This window comes from Anas acuta, chromosome Z (genome assembly GCF_963932015.1).
Source record: "Anas acuta chromosome Z, bAnaAcu1.1, whole genome shotgun sequence".
In the NCBI taxonomy this organism is placed as follows: Eukaryota; Metazoa; Chordata; class Aves; order Anseriformes; family Anatidae; genus Anas; species Anas acuta.
In genome coordinates this window covers 34,833,749-34,860,013 of record NC_089017.1, presented here as the reverse complement: position 1 = coordinate 34,860,013, position 26,265 = coordinate 34,833,749, and the positions used below count along the sequence as shown (strand labels likewise).

General features: G+C 39.0%; 1 protein-coding gene across 4 annotated transcripts in view; it reads right to left on the bottom strand.

Annotated features, from left to right (window-relative positions):
• APBA1 (amyloid beta precursor protein binding family A member 1) overlaps positions 1–26,265 on the bottom strand; it is an 88,474-nt gene that overhangs the window by 3,388 nt on the left and 58,821 nt on the right. For 2 of the 4 annotated variants that reach the window (XM_068666561.1, XM_068666560.1), the window contains exons 3-12: positions 22,194–22,295; positions 18,729–18,768; positions 15,539–15,684; positions 10,641–10,673; positions 9,442–9,528; positions 8,674–8,859; positions 5,328–5,507; positions 4,286–4,498; positions 1,068–1,187; positions 303–443 (exon numbers count right to left, since the gene is read on the bottom strand). In XM_068666561.1, the coding sequence (XP_068522662.1) occupies positions 303–443; positions 1,068–1,187; positions 4,286–4,498; positions 5,328–5,507; positions 8,674–8,859; positions 9,442–9,528; positions 10,641–10,673; positions 15,539–15,684; positions 18,729–18,768; positions 22,194–22,295 (1,248 nt within the window). The remainder of the gene's footprint in view (positions 1–302; positions 444–1,067; positions 1,188–4,285; positions 4,499–5,327; positions 5,508–8,673; positions 8,860–9,441; positions 9,529–10,640; positions 10,674–15,538; positions 15,685–18,728; positions 18,769–22,193; positions 22,296–26,265) is intronic. The other 2 variants (XM_068666562.1, XM_068666563.1) reach the window with 2 other exon arrangements.

Genomic DNA, 26,265 nt, shown 5'->3' with positions numbered 1-26,265 from the left:
TAGCTAAAAGGGTACAGGAAATAAACAAAAAGGAAAGCCTGAGAGTTTTCATATTCTTATTAAAGTATCGCAGGTGGTGACTTTATGGAACAGTGTGATTAGCATCAACCAACACCTAAAGTTGTGGACACAAATATTTTCGGCTTAGGGTTCACCTAAAACACTTGAGAACTGTCAGCAAATAAAAAACAAGGAATGGTGGATTGCCTTTACCCTGGCTTCCATTGTTCAGATTTGAGTAGCAAAAGGCCAAAAGAAGTAATGATGAAATATGTTACGCTGCCTGGGGGCACTGCTCTTACCTCACCAACAGCATTTGACAGAATGTGCACAATTTTCTCATGGGGTGTTGCCACAACACTCTGCCCATTGATTTCAATGATCCGATGGCCAACACGCACACCTCCTCGCTCTGCTATACCACCTCTCATAAGGCTACAGATCTGGAAGAGAAAGGACAGATTTAGCAGGGTCTAGATATGGAAGAGAGGGCTCAGATTGCCCATTTTTGCCTCTAAGTTTTAACTCAATATAGACTTGCAACAAATTCTACAATGTAATCCATCATAGATTCAAAGTATAATTTGTTACTGGCAAATAACTGCAGTGTATTCTCTTCCTAGAACAAAACTGTCAGAAAGGGCTATTTGCGTTTTACATCAAATACACCACGGTTTGGACGTTTAAAAGCGTACGAAGGACCACAGTTAAACAATGTTCAGGATGCAAATGCTTTACAAGAGAAGAGGATTAAGAACAGTCTATTTCTTTTGAGAACATACAGTAGCTTGCTTAGACAGGAATGAAGCAGATTAGAACAGTTTCATGTACACAGTTTTCTTTCTCTGACCTGACAGAGCTTTTCTGTTCCTCTGACTAACTCTGAATTTGTGGATGAAGGAGAGTCAAAGACAAAAATAACGTTTACATCTAAGACTTCGCACGTGTGCCAAGTGTTGCTTGCTGCGAAGAAGAAAATGGCAGCTTCCCTCTTCCCACACCGTCACAAATAGATGTGAAGTTTCATGTATATTAAAGCTTCACCAGGGAGTCTGGAAGCTACTTACAATCCCGTTTTGCACACTGAAGCCCAACTGGTATCTGAGGTCCGGTCTCCTGATCAGGACTGTTGTTACTGGAGGACACCTAACTATGTTCAGTTTAACCCGGGCCTGGTTTTTCAAACCCTGCAAAAAGAAACCACCATGAAATATGCTGGCAGAGATAGGGTGAAACATTTAACACAAACACTGGGTAAAAAATAAGTGTTAAAACACTGACATTGGAACAGTCCTGAATAAACAGCTCTTTGTATGCTCTAAAACAGAACCAAATCACTGAACACCAGACATACGTACGTGAATATTCAGTCAGATCAGCACTGCAGCATCAAACGTTTCTTGCCAAGAAGCTGGCACTGTTGTTTTAAGAAACATAGTTGGCAATTCCTTCATTTCATAACACAAGTAACATACAAAAAGAATATGAAACTGGTTTATGCAGCCCACCAGAAAAGCTGACTGTGGTTAGGAAATGAAATTTTAAATAGGTAGCTAAGGCAGTAACAAATACATGGCTTCTCCAATGGGATATATTGCATTCTGCCACACAAATGGAGGGTTCCACCTGTACCCAGATCATAGAATTCCCATTCCTTCTTCTCTCTAGATGCACCACCTAGACATACCATCATGAACTTCTTGTTACCAGAAGAAAACTGAAGAAATATGTATATATATAAATAAATAATACATATATATTGTTGTGAGGGTGGTGAAAACACTGAAACAGGTTGCCCAGAGAGGTGTGTAGTGTCCATCCTTGGAGTTATTTAATCCCCAGTGGGCACAGCCCTAAGCAACCTTCTCCTGCTGATACTGCTTTGAACCAAGGTGCTTGCTAGTCTCAGAGACTCTGTCACTGTACGGCTCCATGAAAAATCAAATGTTAAAATGCAGACAGCTGCAATCTGACCCCTTGTACGGTTTCAGAATCCTCAGAATCCTTTTTCTTGTCAATGCCTTGAACTGTCTGGATGCAGTCATCACACGGGCAGCAGCTGGCTGCACCTCCACACAATGCTGGCTCGGCTTGGCTCCTTATTCAAGGTTGCTCCAAGATTAACTGCATGTGAACACCAAGTGGCAAAGCACATGCCTGTGGGAGTGCCTCAACGCCACTCTCAGCAGAAGGAAGGTCCAAACTCCACCTCTCCTGTGACTGTGTTTAACTCAATCGAGTTAGCTGCAGTGCTCCAGGGCCATTCAACATCTACCTGCAGGTCTTCAAATCAACACACAGAGTAAAAGATAGGAGGAACAAAACCATACTAAGCTGTGGCTGTAATGTTTGGACAAAAGTCTGAGGGGATTCTGCCTTAATTTTCTAAATCTGGGAGGGCAGGAGTCTTGCAGAGATGACTGTGTCTATGAGGAATTTAGGTGTCTAACTAGGGTCATCTGAGTTCATCCAGGCTGCATGCCTTCAACAGAGTTGAAATCAATGCTCTCTTACTCCCCCTGAAGCATGCTCAAGTTATTTAAATCTATTCTTTCAAAAAGGAACTAATGTGGCCCCCAACAAAAAATTTAGTAATTCTACAGAAAGCACAATTGTTGCAATAGCGCCTAGCTCCTAGTACTATGCAGAATGGTAGTGCATGCTTATTAGAAAAAAAGCACCTGTATCATTGAACAATTTAGTTGCTTATTTAGTCCTTGAGTTTGTTTCAGATAATAGGCATCACCAGAGGCTTCCAAAAAAGAGACAAGTAGTGCAATACAGTCAGGGAATAGCCACCACACGTGGTAAGTTTCTTTCTAGCTCTGTGGTTTTCAGTCTGTTAGTAGCAGAGCTTACATCTATAATACTAAAATTACCTTATTTGAAGCGCTTGCAAGATATCTTCTATATAACACTCATCTTTTCATAGGAGTCCTTAGAACATGCTAAATAAACCTGAAATCTGAGATATTTCTGCCACATTTAAACTTGTGCTTAGGTCATTGGGTGGTTCCTCTGCTTGATGTGAGAAGTGCCATATGAACAGGTTTACACGAATGGTTATGAAGACATGAAAATATGCAGGCTCTGCTTTTGTCTAGAAAGACAAAATAAATGGCCACCAGTTCCTATAGCAACAACCATAAGTACCAGTGAGGAAGAGGAATGTCTGCAGAAGCTGGAGAGAGCAAAGCTGACTGCTGCTGTTTTGAGAAAGTACAGATAAGGCTCATCATAACGAAACCCTACCTAAAGAGGCTCTGAATCAGAGAAGCACAACTCATCAATGTTTTAGAGATGAAACCGTTGTGAGATAGGAAACAAGTAAGGCTAACATGAAAAGTCTGAATTTGTGGTGGGTTTAGTTTCACTGAAGTTGGCACAGAGATTTTTAATATGATTTTATTTTTTTTCATTCTTCACAAATGTAAGACTGCTTTTGCCACATTTTTAGTATACTACACTTCCAGGCTGTAATTTCCACTCTCTGAATCTAAAATGGCTGGCCTAGGGATCTATGCACCTATTACTCATTAGAGCACAGAATTCATGTTTTTGGAAACCAGAATAGGAAGGAAGTCTTTAGAACAAAAATCTGAGTTCAAGCATTACAAAACTGATTTGAGGACAAAAAAAAAAAAAAAAAAAAAAAAGTACTTTGTGAAATACGAAAATACAAAAGTACAAAATGCAAAGAAATGTATTGCATGAAACAACCAGTCACCAGAGAGCTGTGTAGCAAAGCAACTTTAACAGCCATATACATAGGAATCAAAGAAGGATTTTTCTTACAGTATGACACCAAATTTACACGTCTGCATGGAGCTCTGTGAGGTATGTCGATAAATAACCAGGTCCATTTCACGTCATCTCCAGCATTCCCCCATGATGTACCATTCCTGCTCTTAAAACTCTGATGTTTAAAATACCTCTTCCCTACAGCTAACCCCAACAGTTCCAGTGTCTCCAGCACCTGTATCTCCATTTGTCATATAAAACATTAAGGGCCTTCATGTGTGCACCTGGTAATACCTTCCTTATCAACAAAATACTCTCGTGGTGTGAGGTTCTGCACAGAATCCTTGGCTATACAAGTAAATACACAGCTCACTTTCTGAGAGTCAGAAAACTCGGTGAAGCATAATTTGCAACATACTCCGAACATCACTAAATAAGTAGTGCTATACAAACATTTGGTAAGAATTATTACTTAATAGTTCTGTACTTATAACGCTCTCCTATCACATAACCCTTTGAAAAGATCCAGAAACATTCTCTGTACCTTTATAATGCTCTGACATGTTGAGAGTGGTAAGCCAACTAGGCTGGTCCCGTTGATGGACATGATCTGATCCCCTATATTCAGCTTCCCAGACTTCTCTGCTGGTCCTCCGTGCATCATATTGGCTATGATAACCGTAGGCAAGATGGATCCCCAACCAGACTCCACAATCACCACCCCTAGGATTTCTCCTTTTTGCTTTTCGATGTAAACCTATATCAAAAGAAAAAGTGTTTCAAACAAAAGCTTTTTCTCAACCATGGAACTGGCCCCTGTCCACCTGCAATCTTTCCTCCTCCCACCCACCAAAACACATAGTTCATGAATCAGCAAACACAGAACCCCTCACTATTTGCAACCTGACTTCCTAGTGCAAAACAAACAGGGTACTACATTTCAGTTGTATTCAAACATGAGTTAATCAACACTAAGTACACAGGTTTTGCTTAGGGCTGAACATGCCCTCACACAACTTATTTCTGTTTATGAGCAGAGGGAAATGGAAAGGAAGAAACCGTTGTGTAATGGGGGTTCAGTGGACCAAGCTAAATAGAAGTTTGTAAGAGCTTACGACTGCACATTGGAAGAACACTAACTGTACGTTGCAGTGGTGCACAGGTTCATCATTATTAGAAGGACCGTGCAGCAAATCCTTTCAGCAAACACAATCCTCTAAAATCTGGAATCAGCCACTTTCACTGACACTAGTTCCTCCACAAATGTTAAATTATTTACTGTAATCTGTAAATCATATTAATTGTTAATCTGTTTTACATTCATTTCATTAAAATACAACGTGAAATGTTTGAAATTTTTTTAATAAAACAAACAGATGGAAAATCATTTCACTGCTCATAGACTTCGGGTTCACAGTTTGCCTTTGATACAGAACTGACGACAGGTTGACTTACTGGGGGAGTTATTCTAGACTCACTCAGGTCATTTATAGGAAGCATTAATGGTTTTCTGATTTCTGCCAGCATGGGCCTGCACCTGGTACAGGGGATCTTAATGCTGTTATGGAGAAAAATGTGAGACATACATCTTTGCAGTTTTCAGATTTGGAGAAGTGAATGAGGTCGTCATTGTACATGTCCTGGGTATTGAGCAAGTCGCTATATTCCTTCTGGCTAAGGTCTTCTGGATTGATCCCATTTGCCCTCAGAAACTCCTGGTAGGCCACGCTGAATGCTTGACCTATGGACTGTGCAATCAGCTGTGCCTGCAGGGAAGAGAAAAGAAAAAAAGTCAAACATTCTGATGGTCTTGTGCACTGCCACCTTCTCTGTTACAATCACACTGTAAATGGTTTATCCCTACAAGTCACATTACAGTTTAAAAATATTTCTGCATTAAAAATTAACTTAAAAGGCTCAAAAAATGTCATCACGTTCATATGAGAAGCATAAATAAAGCTATCCTTTCATGGGTAAGAAATGCTAGCATAAATGTAGCGGTATACCTGCTGCAGTGACTGAAGTAGAGATGGCAAAAGAGAACTCTACCTCTCACCTACAACTCTTCTCATGTGCAGCTCCCAGGTGGCTCCCCCTTCTAGTAGAGGCAATGCCATTCTCTGACAAGCCAGCAGAGAAAATGAAAATGTCTGCTAGAAAACACACAACCACATTTAAGAGGATATTTCCTCCCTATTTTCTCCCACTCTCTTAAAACCACCACGTCTGTATTGGCAGCTCCTACCTCATCCCAGATGAAGGAGGAAAAGGGCAGCACCTACTGACTGATTGAAGTAACCAGCCCTTGAAGTTATGAGAAATGGTCATGTGAAGCTCCTTCTCCACCCTGAAACCTCTTTCAGCCTCTCCCCCCTACATTTCTTGTTTCCCTCCATCTCCCTCCACTTTCCTGCTGCTGTGCATCACTGGGTGACCTGTGCAGCAAACATGAGCTGGATTTGATGTGTACTGAAACAGTCCCTTGGAGAGCAGTGCTGGCTAAGGGGAGGGAAGGGAAGAGAAGGTCAGAGCTCCACAGCTAACAGTCTAGGCCTTAGGGGGGCTGGTGATGAATGAACACTGCCAAGGCATATTTTCATACAGCCTACCAGCTGTATTTTAAGGTCCAGTTTGGTCCTTAATAAGGGAAAGGTTCCCAACCCTGAAATAAGTTGTGTTTTAAAGCAACCCAAGATAGCACTAAACCTGCTGATGAGAACATGAGCATGATTGCTGGTGCTGAAAAGGTCACAGTGCAGACAGCATTACTTTGCCAATGCTCAGATCAATCCAGCTTAATGGCAAGAACAAGACAGCAAGATAACAGGAAAACTACATCTCCTTAGCTCTACAAGCTAAAAGAGGAAACAACTGTGGACTTTATGTTCGCACAGATGCATCTCGTCTCCAGGACAAGATCAACTCCCATTTAGACACCCAGCATTTGGACACATCACTAAGCATTAGCTCTTCTGAAGATCTAGCCCTAGACAGAATTGAAAACCTGGTGCCAGGCTCCTTAGATAAGGACATTTCCAAGCAGGTACACATTGTGGCTAAAATCCACTTGAGGACTTAAGAGTTTCTGTGACAGTTTCTGTGTAAATTCTTCTAAATACCCAGCTGTCCCAGAGGAAAAGATGACACTGATGCAATTTCTCAGCTTGTTTTTGTGTCACTGAACAATGCTTTCACTGGAACTACAGACAGGTCCTTTCTAAGCCAGGATCAGGTGGCATAGGGAAGGATGAACACAACCGACACAAATGTGGCCTGACCCAAACCAACCATAGGAAGAAGTAATGCCAGTAGCGATCAGAAGGAAGAAGCACAGATTCCAGCCAGTCAGGGTATTAAGAACAGCCTGGGAAACGAATCCAGGAGATCTAGATCAGAGTCAAACTACCACGTGCTGAAGGGAAGCAAGCCACAGCCTCTAGCACCTGGCAGTTTGAGTTCTGCTTTTCCAGCTGGTCAGTAAGAGAGCTACCACTGTACAAACTTGGAACTGGAAATACAGGAACAGCAGTCTTAAAACAGGCAACATATCAAATGAAATTAAATGAAATAAACATTGGCTATTCTTTTCCTTTTTTTGCACCAGCTTCTTGAAAGGCTCTGCAGAACTGGCTGGCATGCTATTATGGAAAAAAAAACTGCGATTTTTTACGTTCTTTGCTAAAATTTTTGTAGAGGATCACTTATATCAGCATTTTTGTCTTTACTTTTTAACCTCAGCAGGGGGTGACAGTATGCACATGCATCTGCAGCCACATAATTTAACTGACCATGGGTTCGGACTAGGTTCACCATTACATAAAATCAACTGCTTATTCAAGGAAACCTTCCCATCTTGCTGGTACACCACAGAGTAGAAGGCACGTGAGGATATTAAAAGAACCTGGTATTTTCACTTTACTTCTGCTAACTAGCTCAGCATATCTGACATTGCACTACACAGACTTTCTTCAGACTAAGTGATGTGCAAGCCACAAGAATAGGAAGTAAGTCCTTACCTCACCCTCCCTAATATGTGCAGGATGCCTTCCCTAACTGGCATCACCTCTGTAACATGTACATAATTTACACATGGGAGTGATCCCCCTTCTTCCACCTCCTGCTACAGGAACCATCTGACTTGACTAGTATTAATATGACATTTTCCACAAAGACAGTTAACACTCTGTTATGTGGAGGGTTTAGAACTGGGAATTTTTGCCTTCCCAAATTATTAGAAATACTGTGTGATATCACTTCACCTAGGGCTGACCTGATTATGAGACTGACAACTATGTATCTGGCCACCTCAGTCTGATGTGTGTGTTTGATTTTACCTTTCATTTACAGACTTTTTAGAAGTGTATAAAATCAGCATGTTTTATACACTGATCGTGAAGACAGGCTATCAAGTAACTAACAGGTAACTTAGTTGACCTACACCGTAGACATTTACTCAGCTGTTTCTATTCAGGGTGCCTCAGGATTACTGGAATTATCAATTTTCCTTGCTGGCTTTTAATGCAATGTCAGCAACTACTCTTCAACTCAGATCTTCTCAACAACAACAAAAGTCACATTTCTGATACATATCAATGATCCTTGATGTACTATTTAGGATTACAATTTCCCTAGGAAAACAAGCTTCTTTGACAGACATTCACTCTCACGGGCAAATTATGAGCTGGTACATGTAAACTGTGGCAGCTGGACCTTCTTCTCATCGCTACTGAAAGGTACTGTATGAGCTCAACAAAGGGAATTTTTACAACAGTTTTGTGAGTAAAATGCCAGGTCTGAAAGTGCCAACAAAAAGCAAGATGAAATATCTTGTGGTTAATGAACAAACAGGATCACTTGCCGTGGGCTTCAAGACTACCAAAATGTGTTTACATTTCCACCCCTAGAAAATTATGAGACAGAGTAATTCCTTACATCTTCAGACTCAAAGACATGGCAAATCATTTTGTACTGTCTCTTTCCATCCTGGGAAGGGTGAGATGCTTCCACGTTATCCTGGGAGTTGGACCGTGGCATTCTCCTACGAGCCATCAGAACAACTATGTTCCCTATATCTGCGATGTAAGAAATGGTCCGTAGGGGATGATCCATCATGGTTTCCTGTTGAATAAAAGAAAACAAAACAATATAAGCAGGTGCTTCTTCTTATTGTACTCCTGGTATTATGAAAACACACAAATGGTAACGTAAGAACTCTGTTAAGTCCACATAAAGAGTCATGCATGAAGGGAGTTGCCAATAGAAAGCAAGAGTTATGCTTTCCAGAAGTAAATCAAAGAACAACTTTTACGAATTAAAGTTTTATTTTCTGTTGAAAAGTACAAAGAACTCAGTATCAGAGCCTGAATATGCTGGGCAGGCATGGGACCAGCACACAAAAGACTATAAACTTCAGATTATCAAAACCAAACATTCTGGGCTGCTCTAGGCACAATCAATACTTGTCACAGCACAGCTCGTAAGAAGTCAGCTGAATGCAGTTAGTTTACTGACAAATTCTAATCATTTTCTACAGACATGGCAGACTAACTGACATGGCCCTTGAATGAATTTCGACCTAGGAAATCCTGGGTCGAAAGTACAAGACCCAGCACTTCTTGAAGGATAAAATTTGGCAGGTAGGTGCAACTTTATTTGAGTGGCCTGTTATAACAATATTAACAAAGGCATCTGTGTTTATACCTGCGTATCTGCATTCAGTACTTTAATTCTCTGTGTAGAAATGAAGAGGTCCACTTCAGTCATGGGCTGAGATTCACCTTCGGGAGCCTGCAAATAAATGGATTAGAGTCAAACACAAACATAAGGTAACATCCTTAATAATGATGTTAGCTCACATACAGGGGTATACTAAAACACAGTCACCAGAACAGCAATGCAAGATAGAGTATTAGACTGCAGAAGCTAAACACAAAGATATGGAAACTATATACAGATACATGAAAGTGATCTGGATAGCATTTGAACAATTTCTAACCCCGTAAAAGCTTCCCTGATATATTTACTGATTCAGTAAAGTTATAGATGACTGTGACATGAACGGTTTAAAGATTTCATGAAAATCAGAATGATTCTCTCATTTTCACCACATTAGGAGTCCCACTTTAAAGAAGTTTTTCACACATGCCATAGAAAGGCCTAACAGTAGTTCTTACTTGAGTAATTTCTGTATGGGCTTACAGTGACTGCTCGGGCCAATGGAAACACCTGTACCACAGGTAGGTACAGTTTAAGCAATTCCTAATACAGTTCTGGCAAAAAGGCCCTCACAGTCAGACATACCATTCAAGCATGAATACACTTTAGAAGTCATATCTTTGTCAATAGAAAACCAATGCTTGCAATTTTTTTAAAAAGTTAGAGGTGTTAAAAGGGTACTCACAACCTCCATAAACAAAACTTACCACTAAAATAAGTCAATCAGCATATTACTGTGTATATATACATAAACTTTTTTTTCTTTTTTGCATCCAGCAATTTGACACATTTGTGAATCAAACAGACCAGTCTTATAGATAAAAGGTAAAATAAAAACCAGACATTTTTAATCTGTCATTTTACAAAGTTAGAACCTTTGCCATGTCAGTCCTGTTTCTTTAGCATGGATTTTGGGTACTGCCTGTAACCATTTGATAATTCCAATCTTTACTCTATTTGTAACATGAAATGGCTAATGATAAGCAACAAAAAATGGCCAACCAGGCAACTGATTTCTGAGAAATGTCAACTTGTATGGTGGCTCAGAAATAAATCTAAAAAAAACTTGCTGGATGCAGAAAATAACTCAAAATAAAGGCAAAAAAAATCAAACAAACAAAAAAACAACTCCCAGAAAACAAAAGAACAGGCATAACATCAAGCTGATGGAGTTTGTACTGCACCTTCTTCCTGCTTTTGGCTAATTTCTGGGCCATCTGCTTAGCATGGAATAAACAGAGACAGGAGAATAGTTAGAGAAGACTTTACAGAGACTCCAAGCCAAGAAGGAATCTGCATGCTAATGCCAGGGCTCACAGACTATTAGCTGTTCTAAATTAGTCCCTGCTTCGATTAATTTATTTTCCTTTTTTTTTTTTTTTTTTTTTTTGTTTCACGTTTAGCATAACCAGTGTAAAAAAAAAAAAAAAAGAAAAGAAACCACACCAGAGGAGACTGGAAAAATACAGAAGGATTTTTTTTTCCATTTAAAATGCTGCTCTCAAACAACAGGCTTTGTTTCTTTGATCATTTTTAAGGGGAAAAAAAAAAAAGCTTCCCCTCATCTGCAGCAGGTTAACCATGCATGACCCATGAGGTTACTTTCTTTGAAGCATCACCAGTATAAAACGCAAGAGAAGAATTTTAACTATTTTTATTCCAACTTTTTTAGAAATTAAGGAATTTAAATTCAAGTTGCCTAATGCTCTCACACGAACCATCTTTAAAAAAAACCCACACTAAAACTGTACTAGTTTTTCTTGGAAATACAAAGCGACAGAAGCTAATTGTCACCTCCATTTTCTCCTCTGTCTGTGCATATATGCCCAAGCCAACGTTCACATTGCATTTCTGAACAACAGGTTTTCCTGTGACACCTGCATACCATCATATTTTTTCAAGAAAGGCTGTGGAGCACATACTTCATGTCCACAACCCCTCTGAAAACACTCTCTTGTCACTGATTTAATTGCCACTAGTTTAATTGACTTACATCCAGAGAGATATCACCCCATTGCAACAAATTGATATTTTATGTGCTATTACTGTGATAACAATAACAACATAAATAAGCATCATCACTCTTACAGTCTTGCAATCATTATTCAAGCCAAAGTGAACTGAGCTTATGGACTAGTTTGCTAAAGAAATTCAATACTCACCAGGCTGGCAGATATCTTTTTACTTCCAACAATTAGTGTTAGCTAATTAAATTGACAAGTGTTTTTGTGGAGGGAAGGAGGCTTACTATTTCAAGCTTCATAGAATCACAAGAAGCAAAACATTTTATACTGATGCTCACAACTTAAAATTTGCCAGTATTAATATAATCAAACCTGAAAGCAGCAACTGAAGCTTTAGACCATGCTGCTTAGTTACAAGTATGAATATATTCTCACACCAACTTATAGGCACCTTTTTCAAACTGATTAATAGCCTGGTGATAACAAACTATTGGAAAAGCGATTAGAACTGCTTCATGCTGCAGGCTGTGCATTATATTAATATTAATTTTCACTGGTACGCAGAAGTATTATAGTTATCTTGAATAGCAGCTGCCTGGCATACAATGGGCAAAGGGGAGACACGCATGAGATATACCATTTAAACTGTTCTCCAAAATATTTCATAGAACTAAGGTGATGACATGGAACAAACAATTTTTAGAAGTGATTTGGCACTACACTGAAATGGCATGAAAGAAAATATGGTCCACAAAAAAAAAAAAAAAAGGAAAGAAAGAAAAGAAAAAAAAGCGCCAACGCCTCCCCAATTTAGGACAATTTTATACAAGTAATTTTATTATTCCAATCCTTTTAATCACTGAGTTATTTTTCCGATTTAAATCAGAAAATCATTTCAGAATTCTTAGAAAGAACAGCAACTACCTACTCTACACAAAATAATATATATTTTTTTAAATATACAGAGTCTGGAATTTTCATTTAACTTAATTATGTGGCTAGTTGCAATTTCCAAAAACTCAGATTTTTAAAAATCAACACACTCTCTTCTGTTCCATGGATGGCTTAGATATAGTCAACCAATTTGACTTCTACAAAAAATGTACTGCAACTCCGTGAACACACAGATGACACTTGGTGAAGGAAATATGCAGAATATTAAACTATTTTCACATATGACTTCTTAAATTACAATCAGCAATTAAATCAGTTCATATCTAAAAATGTTCAAACCTGACACACAGCTCAAATCTGCTGGTGAAAAATAAAAAATGAAAGCTGTTACTGCACAGGTGAAATGTAGCAGCAATTCTCCACAGATCAGCTGTGAATTGTAATCATGAACATTATTTTTCCTACACTGCTATTAATATTAAATGGATTCATTTCAAGTAAACTATAGAAAGATGTTTCTCCCACGCTATTTGGAGAAATGAGACTACAGTCAGAAAATTGTGAAATACCTTTCATAACACTAAAAGTACCTCTTCATGGAAATATGAAATCAACTAAGTTTGATGAATGTCTTCAAAGCATTGTTTCTCTTGTAACTTAGCTTGACTTCACAGAGATAACTGCTGAAGCAAGAAAACCCTCAGTTCTTCTACTTTTAACTGTAGAGATATGTGTTTACAGAAAAAGCACGGAGAATTGTTTTCAAAATCAGTTCATATTCTGAATGAATACGTGCATGGTCTGAAGGCTCTGCTACAAGTAAGCATTAAACAGATTATTAAATTCAAAAGGAATGCGTTCACATGGGAGGTATGTGTATGCAGCAGGCCTTAAACAAAGTCCTTCCCACTTCCAGTAATTTTAACTTCAGATCTGTAGATTTTTAAAAGCTCAGCCTTAATTCATAACCTTTCTTTTCTTTAACTATAGAGAAATGTTTCATACGCAGCACCTAACTTGCTCCATAAACAAGGACGAGTAGGGCACAGGTATCACTAGCATTGCATGAGCAGTATTTTACACATTTGGCCTAAAGGCAGTGATGAATCTAGCAGCTAGGACTCTGTCATAATGATGTTCTCAATAAAAAAGTTTGCTTTTTATGGGAATCACCAAAAAAAAAAAAAAAGAGCCAAAATCAACAACGATGACCCTACAGTGCAGGGAAGCATACTTAGATTTCCCAAACTTCACCTAGAAGCAGTAGAGTACTGTCAAAGAAGTGTACCATGGTATTGTGTGCCATGCAGTAGGCAAACCGTTTTATGAAATTCACTTACTTTTAGAAAATTATGTGTGCAGGCTAGGTTGTTACCAGGTCAACCATGTAACTGCTTGGACCTCCATGCTGAAACAAATTTTCTATAACCAAGAATATGCATGCCTGGTCATTTACACGGATGTGTAAATTACAGGCTTGATGAGTGAAATGAGCTAAACAGATCCCTTCTGTGCTGAGGCACAGCAGTGCTGAGGCATAACAGAAACCTCAGAAATAACTTTATTTTGCTAATTATTTCTGAGAAACATATTTAGTATCGGAGGATTCTACTCTTTTCAACTACATAAATCCACTTTGAATTGACCTGTTTCTATTTCAGTTTGCTCTAACACATCTGCTCAATCTTTGCCTCTAGTAAGGCAGGCCTCATGTCCAGAACCAGGCTCAAGTTAAACTCCTGATGCCAGTTTCCCATCACAGCTGATGCTGATCTTTCTTTTCAGCTTACAGTGATGTGTCCCTCCTAGATACTCACTGAAGTCCTTATTCCCTTTCTTCCTGTAGCTTACCTTTTGTTCCTGTGCATTCAAATCAGACAACTTTTCTACCATGCAGACAAGGCACAGCTTTACTCACACCCAAAGCAGGAAAGCAAAAGACAGTGGAAGGATAAGTCTCCACTACAGCTTTAGGAAGACTATGACCTGTGAGGGCTGAGAAAGCCGAGTGAATACCTTTTACAAAAATTCCACTGAATACAGACAAGCCATTGCTTTTCAAAAGTGTCTTAAGTTTGTGGAGACGTCCTATAGAGATGGCAAAAGATGACAGGAATACTACTTCCCTGCCAAATAGAGCCTTCTCTAAAATGCTAGCATGCTAGACATTTTTAGAGACAAGGTTACAAAAAATTCTGTATTTGAACACCAGCAAAATTAAAATTGCTGGAAGTGTCTCAATATTTCTATTTGAAGCATTTATCTGAGAATTTCATGCACTAAGTGAGCCGAGCACTTGGCAAGGAAGCATTGAAAGTAGTAGTAATATTAGGAAGCATAAGCTGATTTTAATAGACAATATTATTGGCCTTCCTGATAACATGCTGTATCTCTTCCTCTCTTTTAAACGATTGTACAGACACAGTCTGAGTTGGAATCCAAAATAAACCATACAAAGGAAAAATGTATAAATGTTAAACTAAAGAAAATGTTGAGATGAGATTGTCTTGGTTAGCTGAGTTAGCACAAGATGAAGCTGTGTTCCTAACACACAGCGATGTATGAGTAGGAGAAATGTTGTAGCATCTTCTACGAGTACAACACTCCATCCATACATCTTAATTTCAGTTGACAATGTCATCATTGTAACTTATAATACAGCAGCATGCCCGTCATGCTGTGACAAAACAAACAAATGACATGAACATACCATATTCCAGGACAAACAATTTTTTTCTATACATCCCTGTACTGTCTCGGGCTTTTCTTTCATTTTTTAAATCAGTTCACAGCTATTACTACGTAGAGAAAATAGTATCCACAGCATAGTCAAAAATAACTGTGGACTTTACCACAGTACAAGTTCCCTTCGAGCACCAAGCCAGAAGCAGCTGTAATACCTCCTGGTTATCCTCTAAACCCGTTTTCTCTCAACACCCAGTAAAACAAAACTGAGACCACCACTCACTTCACATTCTGGCATAGAGAACACAGCACCAGTATTTCTACAGGGAATTATAATGATCTGGTAACTTTTACCTACCACCCTTGTTCCAAAAGCAGCATTATGCAAGTGATTTATCTTGCAGAAAGAAAGATGAGGCACTTAACGTTCCTGAAACCACAGATAACACAATACGAGAGTACTACTACATACGTAAGAAGTTCATATCTGCAATTTTAAGGTACCAGTACGAGAAGTAGCAAGAAGAATCACTTCTCACCTTGATCCTGCTGACAGCTTCCTGAGCCTGCATCATTCTCACATTCTTGGAGGGAGTTTTATCAGAAAGGAGTTGAGTTGAGCCAAGGTAGTTGGCTGCAAAAATGATTCCATCGATTAAGTCTTCAGGATCGCAAGGTCCAGGAACTGTAACACAGGAAAGAAATCACTGCAGAAAATCATACTGAACGATGGCAAAACAGCAGCACTAACAACTTGAGCCTGTGCCTGATGGCTGTAGATGCTCCTTTGAAATACCACAGTTTACCATGATGACATGGTAACCAGTACTTTCAAAGGTTCAAAACATCAAGAAAACGCTCTCAACATCTCTCCAGCAGAAGCTGTAATTGTTAATCCAGCCTGTCTCCTGCAATAGCTCAGCCTTTTGTGAGCAAGGATCACCCCAGGGCTAAACAGTATCTCTGAGGTTCTGCTGTTATGAAGAGACGTGGGGACTCAGCTCTTCCCTCACCCACCAGAAACAGCCTTGCAATCCTGAGGCAAGCAGTCGAAGCAGTAAGAGGAAGGGGGCAATTTAGGAACAGCCATCAGCCACTTTCTCACTTGGTGTCAGCCACAGTTAGTACACAAGTAGAGGAAACTCCCTGGCAATGCTTTACAGGTACAACACTGCTCCCCTTACTGAGTCTGAGAGCCCAATTATCAAATTGCTGCTACCCCACAGGCCTTTAAAAATCATGATTAGTCTCAACAAGGATGCTGAGGGGGAGTATTCAGTACTTTCAGAATTCAGTAAAAGTGTGGTTAAACATTCAGAGCACAGGATGTCCCGCTGGAAAAAGCAACTTTTAGTGCCCAAAGACTCTTAATGATCTGACTCCCATTAGCTTCTGTGCAAAGTCAGAGGGTGATCAAGTGTCCAACACCTAACAATTTTAATCATTATAAAGCAGCATTTACGATTGATAACACTTTCAGTGTTTGGCAATTATATCTAAAAATTGTAGGGCTAAAAAGATGTATTTTAACACCTTGCTATATGTTAAAATTGTCATGATCCAATAGGGTGGTTGGTTTAGCTAAAGCTTCCTGTTTTTGTACAAGTGACAAAAAACAACTGATGCTGAAGACTTTTTGAGAATGCAGATCATCCTAAACAATTCTGCTGGTAAAAGTGCCCGCATTTTATCATAAAAAAAATATCAAAAAACAAAAAACACAAAACAAAACACACACACAAAAACTTTTTTTTTTCATTATTCTAGGAACAAAGCAAAAAAAAATCTTACAGTATCAGAATGTAGCTTTCATTAGCTTGGGGCTTATCTTGAGAAATGAAGCGATGGAGCTCAAAGCTTAACACTACTCAGAATGCCAGCTCTAGCTTAGTTTTAGAGGAAGAGGTTAACAACCACTTAGAACAAACAGGAGAAACTTCAGCTCTGAAGAAATGCAAGTCATTTTTAAGAATAAGATAACAAATGCAAGAGCTGAAGATAAATATCACACTCAAATTACACACAGAAACTTAAGTAGATGCATAAACCTTATAAGGGAGCTAGTCTCTTTTGTGTTTTCATTAAATATGAACATTTAGGACTTGTCATTTAAGATGTTCATCTTGCGTGCTGGCAGAAGCTGTTCAGATACTAAATATCTGGAAGACCCTCAAAATGAACAAGTTATTTTCAAGGACACACAACCAAAAAACCTGAATTTCTCCCTTAGGGAAATTTATGCATCTGGAAGTGCTATGTATTTACGAACTCTTCCAGTCATGAAACTACACAGCATTTTAAAGTGCTGCCTTTTGGTACTCTATACTCTGTAAAGGCCTTATCACAACTTCTATTACCAAACAATTTATAGTCCTATTCCTGATTAAAACACACACACACACACACACACAAAAAAAAAAAAACAAACACAAAACTAGTCTGACATTCTGTAAAGGTGTAGATAAGATTCCCAGAAAGCATAAAAAAAGGCATGTGCTCTATATTTTCACTAGAGGCGAACATACATAAAACGCTGCTTTTTTAAAGACCCCTTATATTTATTATCTCTAACAACAGATAATATCAAATTATTATCCATTGAATAGATGTGTAGTGAAAGTGCTAGCAAGCTTTTTTGGGTGACTAGTGCACAAAGGACTTTCTTTTTTTTAAAAGGAATTTCCCACTGGACAAAGATTTAAAAAAAATTTAGTTTACTATTTTTTTTTTGTTTTTAGGACAGGAGGATGCTTTTAGATAGCCCGTGACAGAGAGGGCTACAACCAGCAGACTCATTTCAGTTCAAGACAGATCATTCACTGCCACAAAATTCCAAAGTTCAACTAGTTTAGAAACAATACATGAGATTTACACTAGTTGATGACCTGGATATGGATTCCAAAACACGCAGCACAAATACTGAAGACTAAACGAGTGGTCAATTTGTAGTCAAAAGAGAGCGACCATGTAATTGCTTAAACACAGCACCCTATAAAGCAATCCAAGGAGTTCCAGGACAGTCCAAATGAAGCATCACATCAAACATACTTCTGGCATGTCATAAAGCACATAGCACAACCACTGCTGGGGCAAAACAGCAATTGCAAATCAGAATTTGTCTGCTTCTGTCATGCTCTCAGAACAAAATAAGTGAATTTTACAGCATGCAGTCTTTCTGTATGCACATAATGCAGACTCATAGAAAAGCAGTTCAGGTAGCAGGTAACTTGTTTGCTCTAAACAAACTCAGCACAAATACAAGTGCAACCTTAACTCTAACACAGGAAGCACTAGTTAATTAGAGGACAAGTGGATGTAAAACAGTGCAGATTTCCTCTGGCAGACCTGCCAAGTAATCTTATTAATTCAGTCCTGCCAATTAACATAAATGAGGCTGGACTGAGGATGCCAGTTGAAATCAGTGCTAGAGAGAGCACTGGTCAACTTGCCTAACCTCTTTTCCTCATCCACCATAAAAAAAAGGACCTGAGACAGAAACCATAAATAGAACACTAAAAAAAGTAATAAAAAATACGCATGTTTCTGCATTTCAGAAAGAGCCTAGTACAATTTAATTCAGGCTCCAGACTGAACACAATTTTATCTAAATCAGTATATGCAACCCTAGCAGTTTTTCTATTTAGCAAATTAAAATAAAAAAATATACTTCATCAATACTGGAGTTCTTTGCATATATAAAAATATTTAGTAATTGTAGAACCATCTTACCTTCAACATAGGTTGGAAACGAAGCCAAGCTTTTTCTGGACTGTAATTAAGACAAAAAGGATTTCAAACAAAACAAGGCATGTCAATATATGCATTAAAAATTTCCCGATGCCAAGCAGAAAAAATAAGTAAGTTATTACCAAGGGAAGATGATAGCTTATTAAGATTTGTTATTCTATCCAGTAGTTTCAAACTCTAACCACCTAAGGTAAGTTTTGTTTGCTCCATTTACGTGTATATCTATCAGGCAAGATGCTAAGCTCAGTTTTTAGTTACTTGCTGGTGTTTGGTAGTACATTAACTGTCTATCAGTCAGGGCTCCCCTTTTACTGATCAACAGGTATGCAGGAAAACATGTAGTATCTCAAAGACACTGAATTTTCCATACACAAGTATATGTAGCAATATACAAAATTACCCCTTACTGTTATTACTCATGACTGAAACAATCAGTTGTTAGTTATTCATTACCTAAATTTTGTTGTTCATTAGGGCTGTTCTTAGATGTATCCTCATGTTAATACAGCCTATAAGAAACTTTCCAAATTTTAACAAGTCAGGTAGCAACCTGTGTTCTGCAGCATAACTGAATTCTCGAACGCTTCCCCACCAGCTATGTTTATACAGTATCAACCACAGAAAGATCTGTTTGTTTAAAACTCATTAAAGATAAATGAATCAAGAAAGTCCTGTCTTGTATGTGTAAATACTCAGTGTAAAGTAACACCTTCCAACTGCAGCTTTCCACAGAAGACACCGTGGCTAACAATTCAAACCCCTGAAAGCTACAAATTCAGTAAGACTCACCACTTTGTTATATTCAGTAACAACCCTATGCAGGAAAATATACCAAATAAAATTTTGTGTGTCAACATATAGATGGTAACAGGTGGTAATAGATGATATTGAAACAGATGCTGCTATCATACATGTCATAGATAAGGATTTTGGATAGCCCAAGGTTACAAAACTTTAATGAATCTACAACTGATTGTATCAGCAGTAACTTCTTCAATGACTGCTCAATACAATTGTATTAAAAGAAGATCTGTGTGTGATCAGAATAATGTATGGTATCTTTTTAGTATCTTAATAGTATCTGCTTTTATACAAACATACACTTATACATATATGCCAAATTATTTTCCTTTATGGCAAGCAACACAGGTTCTATATGTTAGTAGGAAAAAACAAACAGGCAACTAGGCAGGTTAAGTGACAGGCTGAGTGACTAACCCCAGGGAGTTTTTTCCATTGCAACGAATGGAAAATAGATGTAACATAAGTCATATTTTTCAAGGAATGATGCTAGTCTTGCTATAAAATAAAACAACTCATGAAAGAAAAACAAAAGTTGCATGACAGACAGCAGAGCCTTTGCAGCCTTTAAGTACTTGTTGTTCCTTACGAAAATGACTAAGCTGTACTGCAAAACCAAGAAGGCTCTCCATCAGATAGTACCAGCATCAATAAACGATCATCTCCTGCTGCCAAAGCACATCAGTTGCTGTGAGGGTACAGATATTCCTTTTAAGATCTGTGGCTCTTTCATCTCTTCAGATTAATGTTTTTTACCAGACCACCTACCTATACAGACTCAACAACGGTTTGCAGTTGCTGCTGGTGTGGACCTAAGAGGGATATTCAACTGCTGGACTCTGACAGCAGGCAGAGGACAAATCCAATGCATGCCTGCGACAGCTTACACATGTAAGTGCATTTTCCGAAGCACTTTTATGTTAAACAGAGTGCCCGAAGTTTATAAATACAGATTTAGTAATTATTGAGCAATCTGATGAACTGATGCAACTTCTCAGGATAAAACAACGTAAACTGTCATCATATATGCTCTTGCTGTAAAATCTTACACACTTGGAATTTTTTATCTTAACAAAGGTCAAAGGACATTTAACTAAGACCAGAAGAATACTAAAGAAACAGATAAAGTTGCTGATAAGAGGAAATCTACACCTTTTAATTTTAGATACCCATGAATAATGAAATATTGAGGTATTAATATTTGATTACTCTTGTTAATAATCTTGTTGCCTTTCAGCCTACTATTACAACATTTCTATTAAGAAAAGGTTTTATTAAGACCTTAAAGTAATTTCCCCAAATTATGAGTCTTCTTTATGACTGTTGTTCTTGCATGGAGGTACTAAAACAGTCATTATTGCTCATTTGAGGGAAACAAAACAGCCTGATGCATCCTACTGTGAATCCTGGTTTACCAGGATTAACTCTGAAGCTATGTGTGAGCACAAATAATAATGCCTAAAAACTGTTAACAGTCAGAATGTACATGAAGTGATAAAATCTGTAAGCTGAAGAAAGCCAGAGGCTTGAATAAGCTAACAATATTGCAGGCAAAAGTGCAATCCGCTATTGAAGGCTTTAGCCCGTGAGAAATTACGGATTTCTTAAGCCTTTTGAATCCTTCCATTTTCTTCTAAATGCAAATACCGGTTAGGAGAAATACATACTTGATACAAGCTTTATTACACCCTTGATAATAAAAAGAGAAAAAAAAAATTACTAACTAGTGTTCCAATTTTAATCGGTACTTCCAGTCACAGTAGGTCAATTTCTTTCACTATGGAAGACAACTCATGCATTGTTATCAGTAGCAATGTGGTCTTTTGTAGTCCTTTGTGAGCTACTGTGCCTACAGTTTCCATATTTTTTTGATTTTTTTTTTTAAATAAGCAAATAAACCAAAGGTTTGCATATCTTTCTGTTTACACAGCCAGACAGTCTACACTAATCTAAATACTTTTTATATTCAATTATTCTCTTCTCACACTGTGAGAAGTTCTACTCAACAACTCTCATTTGGTTTTGGTAGAGATAGCACACTGTAAAAAGCTGCGGGGAGAAATGATAGATAGATAGATAGATAAATAAATAAATAGATAGATAGATAAATAAATAAATAGCTTTATTTTGAGGAGCACAGGGTCAAGAACTCCTATATTCTGACTGTAAATCACTGACAAGTTACCACCAAATCAGTCACTTCTTCCAACAGCTCAGGTTGTACAATGCTAATATAGTAAGCAGCATAAATTACTACCCAGCTAATGTTATTTAATGAGGATTATTCATCTCGCTGACAAGCATTATGTTCTTTGTTGGGGGACATTCTGCACAGAAAAAGGAAAAGGGCTTAATTTGCCTCTACTACAGAAGTGATGTTGGCTGTTCTTCTCCCAGCCTGCTAAGTAAATTTTGTGGCAGCCAAACACGGAGTCAGAAATGCCATGACAAACAGACTTAAGCATGTTAGAAATTCAGTCAGACAGCCAGGCAAGCATAAGGGAAAGAAGCAGCGGATCAGCTATTTAAGTTTGTTCCAATTTCGGTAAAAGAGAACGGATTTGCACAGGTACAAGGGGGCAAGGAAAATAAAAAGGCATGAGCATCATGAACAAGACTGTGGCTTTTAAAAAGATTTCACTCTACCTCTTTATTAGTGGAGGGCTCTGCTGTACTGCAGACATCCTGGTGATGTTGCCTACTTGACGACTCAGCACCCCGAGGTGAAGAGGAATCTGGAGATGGAGACTAGACATGGCAAGGAAATAAAATTAAATAATAATCTGAGTGACCAATGCAAAAGTTCTTCTTTCATATTTTCCTCTAACTTGGTAGAGGAAACAAGAGATGAAAGTGAAAAAGAAAAAAACAAAACAAAACCAAACAGGACAAACACTTTTTGAAATGTTGTAACCCGTGATTTTATCACAATGATCAGATGTAACTAACTCAGTATCTCGCTGGACTCAACCTGAACATCTAAATCTTTTAAAAAAAAAAAGTGTGTGTATGAAATGAGACAAGTGGAAAACTTAAAAAAAATGTACTCAGTTGCAAACAAGACGGAGCCAAAAAGTATGTCATAACACCACACTTTTATGGGATAAATGGAAGTTGTCTGGGCCCACTGCTTCCATTTATTGTCAGCATTCAAGTAAGTTGCAGTTACAGGACTTGCAGCTGCATGAGCACCTGCCTGTGGCATGCAGGCAAATGGATCTGAGTCTGCTGAAAGCTGTAAGCAGCACAGACCCACGTCCCAGAATTGTGGCATTCCAGGAAAGAAAAGGTAATGTCATTACAAAGAAGTGAGCTATGATGGCAGACAGGTGAATTGACCATGAACAGAAAAGGGATTCTGTAAAGATTACTTATTCTTAACTGTCGAACTGGGAAGAGGGAAGAAATGCCTGTGGTTTCCTCTACAAGCATACAGGCTTCCAGGTATGATTAACCTGAAGTGGTAAACTAATCTCATCTAAGCAGAGATGGGCTTCAGTGGTTGTCCATACACCTTATCCACCATCTATAAAACACCTTTAATAAATTGTACAGAGTAATATTAACATATTCAAGGACTTCTCAAGGTATTCAAGGGCTATTCAGTACCAGTGCAATCAAAAACTATGATTCCTCAACCTAGATACAGTGCAAAATATTAAAAAATTTCACAGTTTATGCAGTTCATCTTAATATCATACACGTTCTCTAGATCAAATTTCCTCACTTTTCTTCTTCCACCTGTACACAATTTATTGGAGAAGCTGTCCCTCATACCACTTCCTAGTAACGCAGGCAGTGTCATAATGAACATCACAGCAGAAAACCAAAGGGAACAGCATTCGAGAACAGCAGCATGGGATTTCTATCTCTGTGTGACCTGCCTGCACGTATCTTGGTAAGCTGCTGTGGGAAAGGCTGTTCTGATCACAGGCAGCTCCTGATGGATGCTGGTGACACCAAAAAGCCACGGCGAGGTACCTAAGGTCCCGAGCAGGGCAGACTGGAACGAACGTATGGCACACGAACACCGAGCTGGAATTAATGAAGGTGACCAGCTTGTGAGAGGGAATAAAGCTTTAACCCGGCACGCATTTTGAAGGCAGATTTTAAGAAGGCACTTGTAAAACATGTCCGTGCCAACAGGTGAACCCTCTAAGGAGGCGTCAGCACTGAGTTATGCAAGCTGGGCTTTTAACCCAGCAGCACTGGGGTTCTACAATCTCCTTTGGCACAAGGAGTTTGGCCCCACCTTTGCCAGCTCAGCAGTACATCACTGACAGCAAAATGGCACAACACTGTTCTGCTGCTTTCCTGAACAGCTACGTGACGTTATCAACCACATCAGGAAAGGGCTCTGAGCTGGCAGCAGCTCCAGCCCAGGAGTTCCCTCTGCTATGTCTCTGCTCTAGCTAAAGCGTTGAGTTCTATGAAATAGTGTGCAAAAAGCAAAGTTTTGCAAGTTTATTTTCACAGATAAAACAAGAAAATAGAATTCCCTCCTCCTCCCCCCCTTCCTCTTTCTTCTTACCCCAACTCCTTTGAAAGAAGTATTTTAGATACATAACAAATGTTAGAATTACAGTGAAATGGAGAAGAAGGATCCCCCGGTTAGGAAGCAATGGCTTTTAGGGATGTCTCCAGGACAAAACAGCGGTCCTTGCACCTCCCTACATTTTGATTCATAACCAGAGTGCAAAAATGAGACTGATGGTTACTGGACAGGCCAGATGTGGCAGCAGAAGGGTCCCTAGGCTGCCGCACGTCCTTGCACTGTCACACTGGTTTCTCCTCGTACCACTTGCATTTACACAGGGGCTGTGGGAGAGGTACGGGCTCCCTGACCTGCTGTGTAACTACCTGAGTTACAGCACCAGGCTGACTCAACTGTGCAAGTGGCAGCTTCTGTTTCCCTAAGGATGCACCCCCATGGCGTTCCCACTCCCACTAGCTACCTAGTATTTCTGCACTAGGATTGAGTATGAATGATGAGCACCACTACCAGCCTAATAATGGCATCAGGATATTGCAGGACTGAACTCTAAACAGTAAACAAAGAAACAAAGTAAAGCACATAATCTTTTAGCATCATCTGTTTCCACAAAAAGCATTACTTAAAAGTGCCAGAAAGCTTTCTTACTGACACACACAATTAGTAACTACAATAAATTACCTCATTTAAACCAGTTGGTTGCTGACGTTTAGGAACTTTGCACCACCTAAAATGTATTAACAGTTACTCCAGTTGCACTACAAATATCTTCATTGGCCTATCTTCATCTACGAAACATCAGGATTAAGCAACCACCAAAATGACCATACAGCCTCGCCCCCGTGTGCTGTTTCAAAGTTCACTCATTTTTTCCTGAAAAAAAAAGAAAATCCTCTGCCCTGACCAAAAATATTCATATCAGATATCAAGCTGGCTCCTAGGTTTGCTACGTAATAAGAAGTGAGAGCTCTCCCTGAGAAATTCTGTACGAGAAAGTTCAGCCTTTGAAGAACAGCACTCGGTTTTCTTCCACATCAAAACATGTGTTCACTCACAACGCACACGGAAAGAATGCAGTCTCAGTCTGTAAGTAGCTTTCATACCAGTATCAAGATGGGTACAAATTTGATAGACAACTTCCACAGCTACTCAAAGCACGACAAACCGAAGTCTAAAATAAATGCTTAGGAACCGCCCCATTGTCTCCTAACAAAACAAATTCTAAAAGCCTCAAGAAAATGCTCTCAGAACAAAGCAAATGCATGTGCAGCATGCTGCTGTTACACGGAGAGGTCCAGCAGCAGAGCTACCAAGTGTGTGTTCTCTGATGTGCAGTAACAAAGAAGTAGCAGTTGCTGTCATGAAGATCTACTTACATTTTTCTTACGATATTCAGCCTGGTACATCCAAAAGTTTTCCATGTCAATTTTGGTGTTGTTTGCGTCTGTCTAACACAGCTCCCTTCACCTGAGAAGTCTTCCCTGCTCCTGTGCACTGGAATTTGGTATCAGAACTGGTAACTGGAGAGGAAGGAGTATTGTGTTGCATCTAACCTACCCAGGTTAACCCATCTGGCTGCTGAATAACTCGTGAAGACAAACGTAACTGACCCTGAAACATCTTCAGGTGCAACCACCTGCTTGTGCTTCATGAAAGCAATGCTGGTTTACTTGTTCATGGCAGCAGCTTATCTGAAAACAGTGTAACTTTGGGTGACACACAAAGCTGGGACAGAAAGGATGAAATGAACAAATACTTCAGCAAAGCAAGATGAACTCAAACGAAAGACCACTGCTTACACAACAGTAATGTCCACGTACAGGCATCTTGGCAGAGGACTGGCATATGTACTCTTCCTCTACATTAGCTCATAGGATACAACTAGGCAAAGCATGGGTTTTCAATTTAATTGATTTCAGTGATAAAAAGTTTTCTCAGAGGTACCCACGTATATTAGGCAAAGGTCGAAGGTCCAGCATGTAAGTACAGTTAGATCCATAATTTCACAAGGAGCTGTAGCCTAGCCACTGCAGGTGTCTACCCACTGTGACTTATCAAAATATTTTTTGCTATTGGTATAAAAGTTACTTTCAGACTGTGACTATGTTCCTTATACACTGTATATAGTCTTATGCATTACACATCATGTATTGTTTTGAGCTAGTGTTAAAGCTGTTTTTCCTTCCTTCAGTAGAAGAGGAAGGACAATGCACCTGAATCCCACGG